General features: G+C 41.2%; 1 protein-coding gene across 7 annotated transcripts in view; it reads right to left on the minus strand.

The window, feature by feature from the left end:
* The window catches only part of ZNF236 (zinc finger protein 236), a 74,493-nt gene extending 62,281 nt beyond the window's left edge, over nucleotides 1-12,212 (minus strand). Inside the window, exons 1-2 of one of the 7 annotated variants that reach the window (XM_063165101.1) lie at nucleotides 12,167-12,212; nucleotides 1,324-1,466 (exon numbers count right to left, since the gene is read on the minus strand). In XM_063165101.1, the coding sequence (XP_063021171.1) occupies nucleotides 1,324-1,350 (27 nt within the window). In that variant the 5' untranslated portion in view covers nucleotides 1,351-1,466; nucleotides 12,167-12,212. Of the gene's footprint in view, nucleotides 1-1,323; nucleotides 1,467-11,020; nucleotides 11,352-11,389; nucleotides 11,505-11,898; nucleotides 11,944-12,166 lie in introns of those variants that run through there. The other 6 variants (XM_063165080.1, XM_063165119.1, XM_063165118.1 and 3 more) reach the window with 6 other exon arrangements.
* Nucleotides 12,213-13,272: the final 1,060 nt, after the last annotated feature.

Below are 13,272 nucleotides of genomic sequence, written 5' to 3' on the forward strand. Positions count from 1 at the left end.
ATAGGATAATGATGCTTAATAATACCAAGATCAATTCTCTTCTTTACATCTCATTACAGAAAATGCACATACAGCATTGTAAGAGCACAAAGGGAAAAGAAAGAAGGGGAACTAAGGAAACCAGAGACTCAAAACTGAGACTGTCTGAAAAGAGTGAAGTTCGTAAGAGAGAGCAATGAGCAGGAGTCAGAAACACATTCTCCTATTTTAACTGTGATCATGATTCACCCAGAGGGTGGCTGGACACTGGAACAGGCTCCCCAGGGAAGTGGTCACAGCACCAGCCTGTCAGAGTTCAAGGAGGATTTAGACAATGGTCTCAGGCACATGGTGTGACTCCTGGCATCAGGAGTCCTGCACAGCACCAGGGGTTGGTCATGATAATCCTTCTGGGTCCTTTCAACTCAGCATATTCTGAGGTTTCATGAAATCTCCTGAAGTAAAACTAATAATCAAAGCAGCAAAACACTTGGTTTATACTAGGCCTGACTGCTCCTCACTTGGTATCTGCAAAACCAGCTTTCTATTCTTTAAGAGCCCTTTCACTTTTGGATGTAAAGGCGTAAGTGTGCAATAGCATGGGCTTAACCTTATCAATTTTACAACACTGAAACTTGTGTAAGTTGTTTTTGTATATGTGAATTATATCCATTATTATGCTACCTTTTGTGAAAATTAATCTATATTTAGGGCTACCTCAAAAAGTAACAGAATTATTTTCATTATAAAACGAATGTCAGTCGTTTTAGCTATGTGAACAAGAAAGCAAGGGAAATAAAAGCTTCATATTACAGATGCAACTTGTGGCAAAAGCTTCATTTAAAAAGCCAGTCCAGTCTTAATCATATATTGGTATTCTTCTCATTCTTTCCCAAATTTGATTTGTAAGCAGCTAAAGTGATGACATTAATCCACTGATTAATACATACATACTAAATTAGTTTACAAGTAGGATCCTGTTAATAAATATAAGCATTATTTTCCTTTTATTGTTAATGTGCAGAATCACTTTGCAAACTCTATTGAAAAAAACTCATACATTTTGTCATCCACCTGGGTATTTTAGAAATCAAAGAAAATGGCTAAAATTAAAAACTGCTGATCTGGAAACAACAATCCAATTAAAGGGCATCAAAGGAAGGTCCTATCTCAAAGGAAACATGAGAAAACATAAAAGAGATATGTCACAAAACTCTGAGGTCCCCAAGTAATAATTATTAGTGGTGTGACTGAAAAGAAATGGAAAAGACACCTTGTGTTAGCTTCACTTGACAGTATATGAAAATATCAATGTACACTGGTTGTATCTAGCACAACTCATACCTTGTCATTTTGCTCATGATCCCTCATATGGCGCTGGAACTGGGTCTCTCTTGGAAAAGACAGCAAACAAATCTCACACTTATGGAAGTTGGGTACTTGGTAGGGAAAATTACCGTTCTCTGCAGTTGGTGTCAGAACATCATCTATAAAACAAGCAATAAAACATTTGTATGAAGTCACATTTTATCTACTTACAATTTATGGAAAAAAAAAACAGAATCATTTAAAGTAGAAACTATTTCAATTCCTCTAAGATTTTTGACTTATCCAACAGTGTAACTTCAAGTAATCCTGAAGATCTCAGGCTGAAATATCACTGCTTCCATTGACACAACCAAATATATCCATACCTCAAACTGCCAGTCACTACAGACATAAATAATCACCTATCCCCAGTAATTTGAAATAAATTCTTTCTGTGCTTCACAAACACCCATCAAGTCTGAAACAAAATGAAACCTTGCAAAAAACACTAGGTACGAGTAAGGGACTGCCAGGGGTTACTTTTAATAGTATTACATCACAGGTTTCTAAAAAAGTTTTTAAAACTACATAGTCAGCAGTTCTGACTACAGAGATTTTGTGCCCTCCCTTCTCTTGCTCGCTCCTTCCCTAAGAAAAATATTTTATTTCTTCTTCTGGCATTACAAAAAATTTATTAGAACCTATTTTAAAACCTTTAGAATTGTAAACCCAACACCAATGTTTCAAGCAGTTGAGAGAGATGCAATAAACTGCAAGTCTAAGTGTATACATATTCAATCAATGGAAAGAGATGAATTTTTCTTTAAACAGACCCAGTCTAAGCCCATACAGTTTTCTTCTGAACTCCTACAGTCATGTAACTTTTGATACACCAAGTTGCAAGCTTCTACATCCTCCTGCTCAAACGAGTGAAGTCAATCCTATAAATACTTTATGATAAAAGGAAAATATTAATCTGAGGAAGTTAAACACATTTTACATTTCAGAAGATACTGTATTACTAAGAAAGTTATCTTTATTTAAGAAAAATTTTAAGAAAAGCAACTGGCAGGAGGGCTGTACTGCAGGTTAGAGTCATGAAAGGGGAAAAAATCTACAGAATTCAGTTTCAAACTACCACAACTAAAACTGCATCAACAACACAACATAAAAAGAAAATAATATTTATTTTATTATCTAGACATGCAAGGTTTCTGATGTTTCTCTTTAAGTCAGTACTTTTCTTCATGTATGTAAGAACTAGGCATAGGAAGTAACAACACAAGCAGAAGTTTACAGCATCCTGTTTACATTTCCTCAGAGGAAATTGGAGATTATATAGTTCATATAGTATTTCCACTCTACTGCACCCACTTCAAAGTCCTCTCTCATTCACCACAACATTTACAAGGGGAAAGAAAATATCAATACCTTATGTCCTGATCTTTTTTTTTTCCTTACTAAAATTCTCATAAACAAACTTTAAAAGCTTGTAGTTGAGGAAGCTGTAGGAAACATTTCAGCACAATTTATCTGGGCAAGAAATCACAACAAAAACCAATGCCCTAGGGACTTGCACTTCCCATTCCTGGACTAAGTGACCCAATTAAATTTTGTTTTGCAAAGTTTAGTTATCAAATATTTCTCTGTAAGAGAATGATGCAAACATCACTTATCTTTATCATGTTTAAACTTACACTTACTGCACCCTTTAATAGACTATAAATTCATAGTATGCAGACACTATCAATAACAACCCTGAAATGGCTGCATTTCTTCAAAAGTTGAAAACCATCGCTTTAATTACAAGACACAAACCTTCAAGCAATCTTGTGATAAATATGCCTGATTAGAAAAAAGGACACAAAATCAGTTTCTGTAAATAATGGCATCACAAGAGAAGAGAAAGAAAAACCTACATCTATACTTGGGCTATGTGAAAACATAATGCACAAGGCTTTCCCTTCCTCTGGAAAAAGGAGTAATTGTTCAATCCCACGTAGGCCTGACCTCTCACTTTAAACTGACAACTGAAAAATGATCCAATCCATGACTTTCCAAAGGCCTTCAAACCTTCTCCTTCAACCAAAGAGATTATTATCTTTAAACATTCACTCTTGAGATCAAAGGCACTGGGCAATTCGCAAAAACAATGTGGAAGCAATTGAAGTAGCAAAAATGTAACAGTGACATCATCAAAGGTGCTAAATTCTCTACACTTTGAAGCAAAATCCCAACATGCTCACTAGATTCTGAATAATACTGCCAAGTGGTATTGGTCTTGGGTTAATAATATACCTATGTACCATTTTTATTCAAATGCGTATCATATCTGTATTGACCAATTCTGATTAATCTACAGGCTGTGAATTTTCTTCTGCAATTTAAAAAGGAGTTTAACTATAGAACAAAAAATTAAGTATCTTGTAATATTTCAGCAGAATTTGATTACTGTAATTCTACAAAATCAGACCACTTGATGCAGTCGTTCAGCTGAAAGTCGTTCAGCTTTTCTGTAAAAAGACAGGAATGACCACTGCTAAAATAAACACAAAGAGGCAACAAATGCATAATCTTAAAATATTTCATAGAAAAGAACAGAAAAACAGCCTGAACTTAGCAAAATGAGGAGTTGAACATATCACATCCCACGCCAAAGCGTGACAAAGTTCTCAAGACCAGTTCATGGATGATCATAAACCCTGAGCTGCCCCCAAGCTGTTCCACCTTCTCAGAGGCACTCAGATCCCACGGAAGAAGAAACAGAAGGCATCCATATAGCAAATGGACTGCTTACAGTTGTAACATTTTAAGCACTACTCTTTCAATGAAAATTTTTGTAACTCTTGCCAAAGCCAAATCTTGCAGGGTTTTTTGGTCCTATCTTTCATACTGCTAAAAGGCAAAGGAAAGACATTGGGGAATCTAGATGTCTAATCTAGGACTGGACTCTAGAATCACCAACTGGACTGTAAAGTCCAGCTTCTCTTGGCAGAAGACTCTGAGTGCAGAAATCCTTAAGGACAAGGCACAGCAAATCAACTTAGGCTGGACTCCAGAAGTCTTCAAAGGCTCAGCTACTGGGAGATCAGGCTGAAGTCTGTTCCAGGTAGTTACAGCCAGTATGCCCACTAAAACAGTCCAGTCTGGACATTAAACAATTCTGAAAGTTCGATTGCTTCACTTTTTCTTAAAGGGCAGGACTGCTATCTAATACAGGTTTAAATTAAAACACGAACTCATTTATTCATTACCACGACGGCTGAAGTAGCCTATGGGAGAGATGAGACTACAATGTCTTTTTTCCTTTGTATTGTCACTAAAACAGTCCTATCCTGTATCACCCACTAAATACTGGATATTTCAGAGAATTGAACAGCTCCTTTTTATTAAAAATGTAGGAAGTGACTTTATAATTACTCTTCTACTAACAAGGAAAGTATTCAGAAAAATATCTCTCCTGAAGTCCAACAACTGGGTAACAGAAAGGCCTAAACGGTTACACTGTGTTTAGAATTAGGAGGACAGTAAAAACAGGAAAGACACTGTCAATTAAAGAAGTAACAAGCAAGTGAGCCATATTTTGACTTTTCAGGCAGGTCTCAGCCTCATGAAGTAAGACTCAGGACTGTTTTCATTTCAACGTTATCAAAAAAAGTATTTCAAAATGAAATAACCCTTCGACACAATTTCTTTGTTAGAAGAATTGCTATCCCAATGAAAACTTTATTTACACTGATACCTCTTTCATAACAAGTCAAAGTAATAACCTACTGTATTTCAGATAAATCAGCAATAAAATAATCTTTCCCTATATCAGAGGGAAAAAATGCTTATGGTGCATCAGCTTGGATCATCAAACAAGCCAAATGCTGCAAAAGACTGAACCTATCTTAAAGACCAATACTTTTGAATACCAAAAAAACATGCAGACAAAAGCAAGTTCAAGAAGCTAGCAGTGGGGCATGAACCACGTAATTTTTAAATCCACTGAGAAATCCGTCAATTAAGAAAAATGCAACAATTCCAAACATTCCCTGGGTACCCAAGTGAAAAAAATCAAAATACTGACATAACTGACACAACATTTGATGGACACATTTATCATTTATCATATTAGCAAGAATCTCATTAACAGCCAATATGATGCTTATGTTGTCATATTGTGATATATGTAAATATAAGTATTAGAAACACAAATTAAGCAATCTTTTTATTGTCAGGTATATCTGGCAGATGAGAACACAAGTCTGCTTTTTTAAAGAATTAATGCAATTCAGAATGCTATCAAGCCAAAACCACAGAATTAAAAGTCTCAGGTTTTAGTTCAAGAAGACATTAACTGATTAAGTAACACCAACACAATCACACAAAAAATTGACATGCTCTTATTAGAGAGCAGCTTCTTACTAATATCCATAAACAAACACAGAGAGAGAAAACAGAAAATAACTATTCAAGTAACAAACCTCCTGAAAAATAAGTGATTCTTTCAGGTCTGCACACTACAACAAATGATAAACCTTGCTGAACAGAAGGATAGTTTCAAACATTTGTATTTATCAGTATTAGCTGCATAGAAACAGCGCAGAAGCTACTGTCACTTTCTACTTTTTTTTCTCAATTTGCATGTTAGTCTAGCTGCAGCATAAATCAACCTTATTCCTTCACAGCTTGGGAGAGACAGTCAAGTATCAATACAATTAACATAAAGAGGGAGCACTTAGCTCATTATGCACCATCAAACACATCTTTGTCAACATACACTGTCAAACATATTTTTGCCTGTATTCTTAGTTTCTCCAAAGTGCCCAAAAATAGAAGAATCTGATTTGCAAAGCACCTATCAATGATAACAAACTTTCAGTTTAAACATAGTCTTACTTGAATACTCCTAATGTTACAACCTGTAATGTCTTTCCTGAATTTATCGTCCCTCACAGAGCAGCCATAATCACTCTGGGTGAATTCAGCTGTGATACAGCCTTCACCAACACTTGACCTCAGGAGTTGAGTCAGCAAGCAGGTGCTCTCTGCTAGAAGCCACTGATGACAACTCAATGTGGAAGGAGGAAGACAGAATTAGAGCACTCCCAGCCATTCCCTCCTTATGTAAGCAGCACTGTGCCTCATGGCAGCCCACAGCCCTCTCTGCAAGGCGCAGATGGACTCATTCAGCTGTGAACGCAGCGCAGCCTTATTAGATCTCTAATAACCTCCTCCAATCCAACTGAAAGGACATTGCAAATAAACACTCAAGCTTGTAAAATTCATGGCTGAAAACTTGTCACTTATGTTAAACGGCAGCTAGCAAGCCTAGGGACAAAAGGGTCTGACCCTATCAAAACCTATTTACTAATTTATGAGCGGAAAGAAAGTGGTAGGACAAGGGAACAAAACAGGGACGGCAATACTGACATTTCCTCATACTACACTTGAACTCATAGAACACAAATGATAATGAATCATTAAAACATTTTGCTTAGTTCTGCAATCATAAAAGCAATAGGTTAGTTTAAATCTAGCTCAGCACCCTAAACAAAAACAGCAGGCATTCCTTCTGACTCCTAATGGGAAGAGGACTCCCTCCCTCCTTTGAGAGGAGGACTCAACTCTCAAAAAAATCCATAAATCAATCAAGATTTGCTCATATAAGACAAGGTATTTTTATTATGCTTTGGTCAACACTTAATCTGGAACACACTGCTGGGATGGACATCCAGGGGCCAGTCACTTGGCATGTGCCAACATAAAGTAGATGCACTCCTCTCAGGAGCAGAGTCCAGACAGAGCAGAGCCACACTGCTGCACCTCTGCTGCAGAGAAGGCTGAATTAACTCTGAGGACACAAAATTCACAGTTCCATCACAGCCACTGACATGCTAAGTAGGTTGCACTTTGTCTGGCTGGGATAGAGTTAACTTCCTTCCTATCAGCCCATATGGTGCTGTGCTTCAATTTGTGACTAAAACAATGCTGCTAACATCACTGCTTAAGCTATTGCTGAACAGTGCTGCACAGCATGAAGGCCTTCTCTGTTTCTCACTTTGCCCCCACAGTGGGTAGGCTGAGGGTGGGAGAAAGGCTCGAGCTAACACAAAGGGATATTCCAAGCCTTAAACCATCATGCTCAGCAATATTAAACTGGGGGTAGTTCTTCCAAGGTAGTGTTCTTGGCTCAGAGACTGAGCACCAGACTGCACCTCTGAGAGTGATGGCAAACATTTACCTTTGCACCACTTGCTTGGGCTTTTTTGTTGCTTGGCAATTTGGCTGGTTGGGGGGGGAGTTTACCTTTTTTTTTTTTTAAGCTTTCCCCCTTTATTTCCTCAACTGCCTTTATCTTAATCTACAAGCTTTTTCTTGCTTTTGCTATTCCCATTCTTTCTCTCACCCTACTGCAGGACAGAGTGAGTGGTTAGAGGGTGCTTAATTGCTGGCCAAGGCCAACCCACCACACAGATACACCATCCACATCATCCTAACCTACACAGACAACTGAAATCTGGCATTTCCTTCAGCAACTTTGATAGCTTTGTTTGACATTTAGGTCAATCTTGCTATATTTATTGCTAAATGCTCCAAAACAGGAGTTACACTTTTTTTGACAGCTGCATTTGAATGTACCAAGCTACCATTTTTCAGCTGTTTGTTTCCACATGATTTGGATTTCTCATGTGTGAAGTCATGACCTTTACCTGTGCCAGCCACTACTCTGCTAACAGCAACTTCTGAATGAACTAAATGATTTACTACATGGTCCTCCCTCTTCCGGAGAATGAACATAATCCAACTGCAGCAATAAAAATCAGAAGAGGGACATGAGAGATCTCAAATAGAAATTTTAATTATATTTGGAAGCACTTAATGCATGGGAATAAATAAAGTATGAATGCATCAGCATAGATGCAATAGGAAGTAAAATTTCTGCAACTGGTGGAAAGCTATGTACAAGGGACAGAAAAGAACTGAAGCTATCACATGGACAGAACACAAGTTATTCAACTGCATAGATTACTTGGGAAAAGACATGGAAATTATTTCAAGTATAGTGAGGAACTAGTGTGGAATTAAAGGACGCCAGTGTAATCCAAGTTCACCATCTTTATCACCCAACATGCTCCTTTGTACATAAATGGGGATTTTTTTACTGCAGAACAGTGAGATACCAGAGTATCACCATTAAAGCCTAAATATGAATGTTTTCCTAAGGCAAAAGCTTGAGCAGTTGTTCCTTCTGCACGTTTTTCCAAAGAAATTACCTATACCTATTTTATTTAAGAGATTTAGAGCACACCACACAAGCTGTACCATAACCTTGTCATTCTTGCCTGCACGACATCACTCACCTATTCTTCTCTTGTCAGTCACAGGTCACCACATAAAACCCTAATGCAAAACTACTAAAATAATCTATATAACAAAAATTTGGTAAGTTTTAACTGATGTGTTCAAATTTCATTTTTCTTCAATAATATAAAATTGGGGTGCAAAGCCTCTAAATTGCTTTTCCCCTAATTCAATGTGCTCACACCCAAAATGCTGCTAGAAGACTGACAGCAGCAAACAAAATACAGCCAGCTCTGCAGAGGCAGACTTAAATATTAAATAGACAAAGCTAGGAAACACAGAGATGACATAATTTTATCACTCTTCATGTGTGAGTTCTGTTACAATTCAGGCCCTCTGAAGACATGAAATACTCAAGTTTTAACTGCACTCATAAAGGAACTAAGTTCAGACTTGTTTCAAACTAGCCCTTGGGTTTAATAAAGGACATACACTCTAGGCTGAAAAACTGCTTCAGTACATCCTGAAATATTTCATTTTGCTCTTCAAAGCATTCCTTTCCTGCTATTTGAAAATGATCAGATAGCAAAAGTCCAAACTGCTCATTTCACGTTGCCGCTAGTCAGTGACAAACATCACAGGTAAAACCAGAAAGGGTCTCTTTGGAAGGAGACCTCACAACTCCCTTGTGTAACCACTGCCTGTGCTCAGTCACCCTCACAGTAAAGAAGTGTTTCCTTATGCTCAGACACTACCTAGCATGTCTCAGTTTTCACCAGAGAGGTTGAGCTGTTCAACTGAGTTAAAAAAAAAAAAAAAAATGCAAGATGGTTTTGGGAAAACAATGCAATACCAAAAAAGGAAAAGGATCTTTTAATGTATCAGCTATTGAGGTCAAGATATTATTTTGACTACTGCTGCCTAGAGTTCATTTTTCTTATCCAACACATTTCATTTTCCTAGAACAAAGAACTTGTTCTAGTCTTTGACATGCATGGTGGTTTGTCTAAGGAAGCTACATAAAACATTATTGATTCACTTTATTTTCTCCCAAAGCAGAATTACCATAAACATACAGACTGTACAACTACAGAGAGCAACATTTCCATGAAAGACAACAGCATAGCATGGCTGTAGGAATTCCAAGGACCACACTTCAAAAAAATCTAAACCAATGCAATTGCCTAAGTAAAAGATATGAAACTTATTTTTGTGAACACCTATTTCCTAAATAAAATTCCTTCTAGTAAAAGTGAAAGCCATGAAATGCACAACCAGTTTTCAAAGCCTGTATGTGAACAGGACAAACAGCCAAATGTCCTGTGAATATAAATTTCCCAGATTCATGCAGTCCTGCTCAGCCAGAGCTTCCTCATTCATGACCTTTTCTTGTCACAGAGAAGTGCAGAAAAAAATGTGCTGCTTGCCAACATTGACTTCACTGCTCTCCCAAACTGCTGAAATCTCAAGGACCAAACCCATCAGAATCCACAAAACTTGCTTATTTAGGCCAGTCCTTGCAAATGTCTCTCAATCCCTGTGACAGCCCCAGATCCTGTAATTCTCAACTGCATTCAAACCACCTCTATGAAAAAAATATCATTAATAAATTGGCAAACTTCTTTTAAAATAAATGAAAATGTGAAAAACAGAGAATGTGATGAAACTCACATTAAGTCTTGTCAGCCATATGCACATCTTACCATCGAAACAGTCCAAGATCAAGGTCCAACTACAAGCAAAATGAATACAGCTACTAGGCTGTAGTTGCCTGGACAGCTTGTCTCAATTCTCAGTTCTCATGCTTTTCTCATTTGCACATCATGCCATTACTATAGGAGTTCCCACATGTATGACACATGCATACCCTTTCAAAACTACCAGAGAACTAAGGAGATCTTTAGTTTAAATAATAAAACAAACAAACAAAACCACCTCAACCTCCAAAGCTAGTAACACCAAAAGTTCTTTGGGACTTTCTTTATATCCTTACTACTTAGTGATCAAAAACTGAGATCAACAGCCACAACAGAACAAAAAAAAAATAAAAAAATCCCCCACCACTTCTGGTAGGAACCTGTGGCCCATCTGGCTTTCCATAATGTAGAAAAAAATCTTTCCCAACTTCCCAACTCTCACGTAACAGCACAGCTTTTTCTTTGCCTGTCAGCACGTTTCAATTCTACAGAAAAGTATTCCACAGAAGGCTCACCTACACGTTCCCATTGCAGAGCCAGAACTCATCTGAAAACATTAGGAAAACAAAATATTCTAAATACATACTGAAAATATTAACTGGATGACTTTTCATTACTGAAATAGGTATGGTATTAAAATGCTTTATGAAATCTCTTTCCATTCTATCTGTTAAAAATACATCTTTCAATTAAACACCTACTGCTACATGCTAAGGCAAAGTCACTTATGAGGATTTCAGGCCTACCTGAATCACAGCATTTTTTGTTTGTGGACCTTATTTCGATATTGCTCACATAACCACAGTATCATCAGCAGGAGCGAACAACACAAAAGAGCCATAAAACCCAAAAAAAAAAAAAAATCAACTCCCCAACCATCAAACCAATCCTGCCCTGAACGCTCTCCCTGACATCAACGGCAATAAAATACAATCAAAAATGTTCAAACTTAAGCATGAAACTAATACATGTTGGGAGAGAAAACCGGCTTGGTTTGGGGATTTTTAAACATATATTCACATAGAAAACGACTGCAAAGGTGTTTTTAAAGGAAAATAACAATAAACTTAAAAATAACGTCGTCCTTGCAAATCAGAAAGGTGGGCGAGTTGAACCTCGTTTCCTATTTGTTTATCACGCTTTATTCGAAAGTCTCGTTAATTTGGCCGGGAGAAGAAGGAGAGGGAGAGCGGAAGGAGCCGGAGCCTTCCCGTCCTGCCCGCCGCAAGCTGGCCCGAGCTCTTCCTCCGCCTCCGGGTCCCGCACCGCGGCAGCAGGGAGAAGGAGGAGAAGGAGGAAGAAGAGGAGGAGGAGGAGGAGGAGGGCCAGGCCCGAGGAGCCCTGCTCCTCCGCCGGCCATCACAGCCACGGCCGCGCTGCCCCGGCGGGAGGCGGCGGGGAGGCCGCCCGGGCCCGCTCCGCCGCTGCCCGCCCGGTCTCACTGCGCAGGGCCGGGCCCGGCTCCCTCCGCTCTCCTCTCCTCCCCTCCGCCCTCTCGCCTGTACCCTCGCACAATAGACCCGGCCTTCCTCCCCCATATCCGGGGACTATATGCGGAGCCCGCGGAGGCTTCTCGCCTGCCACCCCCGGGCGCGGATCGCGCCAGCCCGGCCGCGCTCGTTACCTGCCTCGGCGCCGGCCTCGCCACTCTCCCCGCCGGGCTCGGGGGGCCGCCCCCTCGGCATGGCCGCCCCCAACCCGTCCCTCCCGCCCCCCCCCGGCGCACGCACACACGGACACACCACACACACTCTTGGCAACGGGCGGAGGGGGGACGGAGGGGCGGGGACGAGCGGGCGGGCCCGGCCCTACACACGGGCTGCGGGGGCGGGCGCCGGCGCTCCCTCCCGGGGGAGGCGGGCAGGGGGCGAGCGGGGCAGCGGCGAACTCACGGCAGGGCCGGCCGGGCGGGCGGGGGGCGCACGGCGGGTGAGGGGCGGCGGCGGCCCCCGGTGCGCATGCGCCGGCCTGTGCCGGGCTGGGGGGAGGTCGGTACATCCGGGTGCGGCGGCGGGCGGGGCCCGCAGGGCGCCCGTGTGGGCCAGGCCCGGGAACGGGAGCTGGAGCGGGCCGAGCGGGGTTTGGCACGGTGGATCGGCCTGCCTGTGGCTCCCACCTGCACGAGTACCTGTGTCCCCTGCTGTAGCTGACCCTGTCTTGGCAGAGGAGTTGGATTACATGTCCCCTTCCAACTCTTAACAGTTCTTTGATTCCGTGAGGGTACGGCTCTTAGAGCCTGAAAGTCAGCAGGAGTGGGCCAGAGCCATGTGGGTAGTGGTCTGAAGTTGTGTCAGGGCACATTTAGGTTGGATATTAGGTACTAGGAAATGGTTCTTCACCCAGAGGGTGTTTGGGCACTGGAACAGGCTCCCCAGGGAAGTGGTCACAGCACCAGCCTGACAGAGTTCAAGAAGCGTTCGGGCAATGCTCTCAGGCACATGATGTCGTCTTGGGGCTGTCCTGCACAGGGCTGGGAGTTGGGCTCCATGATCCTTACGGGTCCTTCCAGCTGTGGCCGTTCTCTGTTTCTGTTCCCTGTGGGCGATGATTCCCTTCCTTACCCGTGCACACCCTCCATGAATTCTGGTTTTAGGCTGAGGGGTACAAAATGTGAGCACATGGGACTCACTTCAGCCCACACAGCTGCCAGGGCAGGCAGGGGTTGCTGCTGAAGCCGGCTGAACTTGCTGAAATTGTTTGGCCTGGCTGTGCCCTGGCCAAGCTTTGCTACCTGAATCAAATTGCTGCTCAAGGAGATCTTAGAATCACAGGGTGGTTTGGGTTGGAAGGGACCCTAAAGATCATCTTGTTCCAATGCCCCTGCCCATGAACAATGACACTTTTGACTAGACCAGGTTGTTCAAGTCCCATGCAGCCTGGCCTTGAACACTTGCGGGAATGGAGCATCTACAGCTTCTCTGGGCAGCTTATGCCAGTGTCTCACTACCCTCACAGTAAATAATTCCTTTTCAGTATGCAATGTACCCTCCTTCAGTTT

This window comes from Melospiza melodia, chromosome 1, assembly GCF_035770615.1.
Source record: "Melospiza melodia melodia isolate bMelMel2 chromosome 1, bMelMel2.pri, whole genome shotgun sequence".
Lineage (NCBI taxonomy): Eukaryota > Metazoa > Chordata > Aves > Passeriformes > Passerellidae > Melospiza > Melospiza melodia.